The sequence below is a fragment of the Sinocyclocheilus rhinocerous genome, unplaced genomic scaffold (genome assembly GCF_001515625.1).
Source record: "Sinocyclocheilus rhinocerous isolate Xijiao unplaced genomic scaffold, SAMN03320098_v1.1 scaffold1436, whole genome shotgun sequence".
In the NCBI taxonomy this organism is placed as follows: Eukaryota; Metazoa; Chordata; class Actinopteri; order Cypriniformes; family Cyprinidae; genus Sinocyclocheilus; species Sinocyclocheilus rhinocerous.
The window spans coordinates 774,037-781,210 of record NW_015647013.1 but is presented as its reverse complement, the minus strand read 5'-3'; the positions used below and the strand labels follow the sequence as shown (position 1 = coordinate 781,210).

Below are 7,174 nucleotides of genomic sequence, written 5' to 3'. Positions count from 1 at the left end.
ACACACACACACACACACACATCTTTTAGGTGACAGATTGCTGAATGCAAAGAGAGTGAAAGATTCTTCTCGTTTTATCAGCAGGATGTCTCAGCTGAACGCTGCAACTGTAATATCAGAGGAGTTAAAGAAGATTCTCCTCAATCTTTTCCATGTACACAAGATGCTTGCAAAAACTTCTGCTTGGCAGGAAGATGCAGGGTTTGTTTTTTTCTTACTTCACAACAAGGTCTCCCTCAAGAACAAAAGTTTCAGCTGCCCCCATTTTTCCTGACCTTGCCTCACAATACTGAATTTCCTCTAACATTAATAGATCTGTTCACTTATATTGCTAATGACTCCGTTGGAAATGATTCACTTATAACAGTAATGACTCAAGTCATTCAGCATACTTATACCATGTGAAATGATCTTTAATAATACTGTGGAGAAGCAGAAATAATATTGCAATGCTATTGGCTATGGACATAATCAAGTTGCATTGACATTTTTATCAGGACAGCAGTTATTTTAGCAGTTATTAGCAGTAATGCATTCAAGGAATTCAAGAATTCAAGGTACTCATTTTCTCAGTTTCTCTTGCATTCCCTGGGAAACTACAATCACTGATGCAAATTCCTATACTGGCCAGATGAAGCAGGAATAAACAGACACTTTAGCACTATTCAGATGTTTTTTAACCAGGAATTTACTGGGGTATAATGGAGCTGCAATCTGCTGAACTCGTTATGGGAATTACACAAGGACACATGACCATTATCATGACTCTAACCGGCCATTTTTATTGAATTGCACACAGATTATCAGTTTGAATGAGTCTGATGAGTCATTCACTCAATGAACTAAATCAAAATTAACATATGATTCACTTACTAAGCTAAAATCATTGCTTTCAGTCATATCATATACTTGAAATGAAACATACTTAATGAGACCTTGAGGTTTGTGAAAATTAAACCAGCATAATTTTTTTTGGGTTGCACTTTATGTTACAATATGTGTACTTAGGTATACGTACAGTGTACCTAAGGGTTAGTAACTACAAGGGTTAGTACCTCAAGATTAGTTCCTAGTTATTACCCAGTTATTGTAATTACTATATAATAAGTAGTACATAGTATGTACAGGCGGACAAGGACTGTAAAATAAAGTGCTGCCATTTTTTCTATTCATTATTTCTTTGATGAATAGAAAGTTCAGTTACACTTTATTTTAAGGTGTTCTTGTTACAGTGTACAGAGTAATGTTACTTTAATTGCATGTACTTACTATATGGTTAGGGATAGGATTAGGGTTTGGCTTAGGGTTACTTGCATGTAATTATGCATTGTTTATTGTTATTATAATAGTAAAAACATGTAACGTGTAACAAGGACACCTTAAAATAAAGTGTAACCAAAAGTTCAAAAGAACAGCATTAATTTGAAATAGATGTTTTTTTTTTTGTAACAATGTAAAAGTCTGTACTGTAACTTTTTGTTCAGTTCCTTCTTCTCTTTTTATTTTTAAACCACTGTGTTGACAGATTCTGTGTGGGCCTATTCCAGCACCATAATGTGCAGATTTTGGACAGCCAGGATGGGTGGTTTAAAGACACCTTGACATTAAGACATCTGGACTGGACAGAGAAAAAGAAAAAAAAAAACAGAGGCCAGTGACCAGTGAGCTCTTGTGTCCTGTGGTCTCTCTGTGAAGCATCAGTAGCCCACAGCGATTCCATACTTATGAAGAAAGCGATCAATACAGCCAGTTCTGTTCTCACTGGAGGCCATTCACGAGAGAAGGATGCAATCATAGTCCAGAATAAACAATCGTGCTCCTCATCCACTACACAATAGGTACGCACGATGTTTTCAATCAGAAATTATGATTCATTGAATGCAATGCAATGCAATGTCGCTTTGGATAAAAGCACCTGCCAAATGCATAAATGTACATGTAGCTAGAAAAAAGAACTTCAGAATAGTGAAAGATACTTTTTATCTTGGAGCCCTTTATTATAGAACCTGAAACTGTACTAATGTGGTTTTGCGGTAATTGTGTCCTATACGAGATTTTTGTGCGTTTGCTACTTCAGGGAAAAACGTGTTATTTTTATATCCATTGTAGGAAGTGACCATCTCTAAAGCAATCAGAGATGCTGCATGTGAGCTTATAGCAATGGACACTTCAGTGAGTCACGTACGAAGATGCAGCTCTCAGTTCTCTATAAGAGCATGCAGGCGTAGCTTTAACAGAGGGTTGATGAAGGAAACATAAAGGACAATGTGCAGTCATTATCGCAAAAATCAACCCAGACAGAGTGATCGGGATTTTGTATTATCCTGAACCATTTTGTGGTAATGACTGTCTAGCTGTGCATTATCCTGCTTATTATATGGCTACTTAAAGGAGACATATTATGCCCCTTTTTACAATATGTAACATAAGTCTCTGGTGTCCCCAGAATGTGTCTGTGAAGTTTCAGCTAAAAATACTCCACAGATCATTTATTATATCATTTTGAAAATGCCTATTTTGTACACCGTTGTGGCTTGTGAAAACACAATGACGGCGCAGTGGGTGGAAACTTACAGATTAATATTATAATGAGATCCCTTTGCCACGTCACCAAGTGAGCAAAATCAAACGCGCTCGTTTTCTCAGACGCTTGCAGAAAAAGGCTTTCCAAAACAAAGTGACTGGGTTAATCTTTTTAACCTTTCCTTGGTTGCTAGATGCACCGGGGACCTGATTATAGCACTTAAAACCTGGAAAAGTCAGATTTTCATGATATGTCACCTTTAACTAATTGGACATGAAGTATTCATTTGAGTTTAAATCTGATTTGGACAGACCACAGAGAACAGGAGTTTTAAAAAGAATGGCCAGTGCTGCCATAGACAATGGTCTGCTGAATGAGAAGTGTTTAAAAAGGCACATAATAAATTTGGATATTATAAACAACGTAACAGCATGAGGGGGAATGTAATCTTTGCAAACAAACAGCTCTTTCAGAGAAAAACAGGTGCATGGAGACATCAATACTAAATATGTTTGGCAAACTAAACAGTATAACATGTGGGTACAGTTTAACAAGAACATTTTGTGTAAACTATATGGGTTGTTATAAAAAAAAGTAACTTACTTTGCTCCACACTAAGCAAATGTATGTTCTTTCAGTCCTAAGTGCACTAACAGAGATTTAAAGGCCAGTGTCTGCTGTAATGTTTCCAGTGCAAACACCAACATGCAACGGAAAGCTGATGACCACATCACCGCCACCTGCTTTGTTCAGAAAATTGTGTTTATATGCTTTTAAAGCCTTTTAAAGACAGTGCAAGAGAAAATAAACCACTGGTGGAGCATGAGGGAAAATGGCCTGTTGAAAAGGCTAGCACACACTAGCTGGCCATCAGTGCATTTTATCTTTTGAATGTTGGTGTGGTGAAGCCTCTAACAAGCTTGTTGAACAGCATCTCCAGCTAAAGGTCATTTATGGGGTATTATGTGCAAGATGTTTTTGTGGTAATTACATTTCCCCTGTCCCTGTTTATTTACAGTTGGCAAGAGGCATGAATATCCTTCCAGACTGCTAACAGCAAACATTGCACGAGTGTAAAAAAAAGACTTGATGTTTTCCTGGCCGCTGCATTCCATTGAATAATCAGAGGTGATTTTATTCACTGCAAAAGTTTTGTGTGGTCCAAGAAAACTATACTACTCACTGTTGCTGGTTTGCATCAGCTCTATATTTTAAAACAACAACAACAAAGAAAGAGATAAGTTTTATTTATGGTTAACCTATTAGCAAGAATATTTGGTAATACTCTAGAATAGGGAACACTTATTCACTATTAACTACGACTTTTCCCTCAATAAATTCCTAATTTGCTGCTTATTAATAGTAAATAAGATAGTTGTTAAGTTTAGGTATTGGGTAGGATTAGGGATGTAGAATAAAGTCATGTAGAATAAGTCATGCTTAATTAGTACTAATAAATGGCTAATATTTTAGTAATATGCATGCTAATGAGCAACTAGTTAAGAGACCCTAAAATAAAGTGTTACCTAATTTTTTTTTATTAGAATTATTACAAATAGTTTTATTCATATTTACTATATTTCACATTTTAATTTCATTGCATTCAATCCACTTAAATTTGTAAAACTGTAGTAAACGTAATCTATTAATCCATTGTGTATGTTTTCATCGTATTATTTAATTTATTTAATCATATTTTATTATAGCATTCATTAATATTTTTATTTTATTTTATTTTAATACTTTCAGTTTTTGTATTAATTTTAGCTGAAGTTTTAATCATTTTATTAACCACTTTTGTCATTTTTATTAATTTTCCTATTTAGCTTTAATTTATTTTTATTTCGGTTTTAGTTTTAGCCAACAACAACAACAACAAACGCTATAAGGTCCAGTTTGGATCCCATTGACTTTCATTGTAAGGCAGCTGAAACACTGTTCAAAAATATCTCTTGCAGAAGAAAAACTATCAAAGCCAGGCATGCTCTGCTCCAGAAAGCAGCCTAGTCAACACAGACAACTTTTTGCAAACGTGATAGAATAAGTTATGTTTTTGTCCTCATTGTGTGACAAAGTTAATGCAGTTGCTCAGAACGAGCAAAGACATGCGCCAACCAGCAAAATGTGCTCAGAAAGAGCGTTTGCTGTTCTGACCCAAATCCTATATTTGATTAGAGCCTTTTGTTCTATAGAGCCAATAAGTCCAATAGAAAGAGCAAACATAAGAACTGACATGTGTGCTGCTGCCAGTGAGTGTCAGAATAGGTCAATGCTGCATGAGTATTAGCACTAGATTTAGAACTGTGGGATTGATGCACAAGCCGTCGTAATGCAGTGGATAAGAGCAAACCGGCCTCGGGTTCAGCGCAGTAATAAGAGAGATCTGCTCTGTGGAGAGATGCTCAACAGGTATGCTTTTTGCCATGAGTGCTGGGGAAGGTTTACAGACAGGATTAAGACGTTTTTTTTCTCTCTCTCTCTCTCTCATTCATTTTTTTTTCTGTGTGTGTGTTACCTGTAATGAGGTTGTCCACCAGGGTTGTCGGGATACAGAAAACGCCCACCAGAAGGTCGCTCACGGCCAGGTTGAGGATGAAGAGGTTGGTGACTGTTCTCATCTGCCGGTTCTCCAGCACAATCAGACACACCAAGCCGTTTCCCACCATGCACAGCAGGAAGATGAAGAGGTAGGCCACGGTCAGGGCGGCAGCCACAGGTAGAGAGTGCTGGTAGTAAGGGTAGTAGATGATAATGGTGTGGTTGGTGACGTTACTGTTGTTTGCGTAATCATTCTGGAGGCTGCTGTTCAAATAGAGCGCGGAAAGCTCTTGCAACATCTCCATTTCTGCTGTGCCTCTTGCTATGCACCTGATGGCGAACACAAATCACACACACACCACAGCAGAGCCAATTCAAATCAATACTGTCAAAATGGAGATCAAAAGATGACTTTTCAGTGTAAAATGCATTCGTGCAAAGAATTTGGGCACAGCAGTGCGTCAGGCTAATGGGAATGTGCAGTCACTTTCTACAGATGCGTCTGATGCGTGCCTAAGAGACTTGCTCATTGTTTTGTGTGATTTTATGCATAGTGAGTTTAAAACAATTCATGCTGTTTGTGAAAATGTACGTACTGTACGGACAAAAATTTGTATTTGTATTTCCAGAAGAAGTCAACAGAGCTTGCAAGGCAGAAAAAAAATGCATTTTGCACTATTTGGATCCCATTGACTTTCATTGTAAGGCAGCTGAAACACTGTTCAAAAATATCTCTTGCAGAAGAAAAACTATCAAAGCCAGGCATGCTCTGCTCCAGAAAGCAGCCTAGTCAACACAGACAACTTTTTGCAAACGTGATAGAATAAGTTATGTTTTTGTCCTCATTGTGTGACAAAGTTAATGCAGTTGCTCAGAACGAGCAAAGACATGCGCCAACCAGCAAAATGTGCTCAGAAAGAGCGTTTGCTGTTCTGACCCAAATCCTATATTTGATTAGAGCCTTTTGTTCTATAGAGCCAATAAGTCCAATAGAAAGAGCAAACATAAGAACTGACATGTGTGCTGCTGCCAGTGAGTGTCAGAATAGGTCAATGCTGCATGAGTATTAGCACTAGATTTAGAACTGTGGGATTGATGCACAAGCCGTCGTAATGCAGTGGATAAGAGCAAACCGGCCTCGGGTTCAGCGCAGTAATAAGAGAGATCTGCTCTGTGGAGAGATGCTCAACAGGTATGCTTTTTGCCATGAGTGCTGGGGAAGGTTTACAGACAGGATTAAGACGTTTTTTTTCTCTCTCTCTCTCTCTCATTCATTTTTTTTTCTGTGTGTGTGTTACCTGTAATGAGGTTGTCCACCAGGGTTGTCGGGATACAGAAAACGCCCACCAGAAGGTCGCTCACGGCCAGGTTGAGGATGAAGAGGTTGGTGACTGTTCTCATCTGCCGGTTCTCCAGCACAATCAGACACACCAAGCCGTTTCCCACCATGCACAGCAGGAAGATGAAGAGGTAGGCCACGGTCAGGGCGGCAGCCACAGGTAGAGAGTGCTGGTAGTAAGGGTAGTAGATGATAATGGTGTGGTTGGTGACGTTACTGTTGTTTGCGTAATCATTCTGGAGGCTGCTGTTCAAATAGAGCGCGGAAAGCTCTTGCAACATCTCCATTTCTGCTGTGCCTCTTGCTATGCACCTGATGGCGAACACAAATCACACACACACCACAGCAGAGCCAATTCAAATCAATACTGTCAAAATGGAGATCAAAAGATGACTTTTCAGTGTAAAATGCATTCGTGCAAAGAATTTGGGCACAGCAGTGCGTCAGGCTAATGGGAATGTGCAGTCACTTTCTACAGATGCGTCTGATGCGTGCCTAAGAGACTTGCTCATTGTTTTGTGTGATTTTATGCATAGTGAGTTTAATGCTGTTTGTGCTGTTTGTGAAAATGTACGTACTGTACGGACAAAAATTTGTATTTGTATTTCCAGAAGAAGCTTGCAAGGCTTGCAAGGCAGAAAAAAAATGCATTTTGCACTATCAACATATACACTCTCACACACACACACACACACACACACACACACATACAGTATATATATACAATTAATAATGTAATTATATCCATCCATCTATTCTCCAAACTGTTTGTC

General features: G+C 38.3%; 1 protein-coding gene across 1 annotated transcript in view; it reads right to left on the bottom strand.

The window, feature by feature from the left end:
• LOC107708240 (neuropeptide FF receptor 1-like) overlaps window positions 1-6,688 on the bottom strand; it is an 8,435-nt gene extending 1,747 nt beyond the window's left edge. Inside the window, exons 1-3 of the mRNA XM_016512419.1 lie at window positions 6,361-6,688; window positions 5,040-5,384; window positions 4,406-4,527 (exon numbers count right to left, since the gene is read on the bottom strand). Coding sequence (XP_016367905.1) covers window positions 4,406-4,527; window positions 5,040-5,384; window positions 6,361-6,688 — 795 coding nt within the window. The remainder of the gene's footprint in view (window positions 1-4,405; window positions 4,528-5,039; window positions 5,385-6,360) is intronic.
• Window positions 6,689-7,174: the final 486 nt, after the last annotated feature.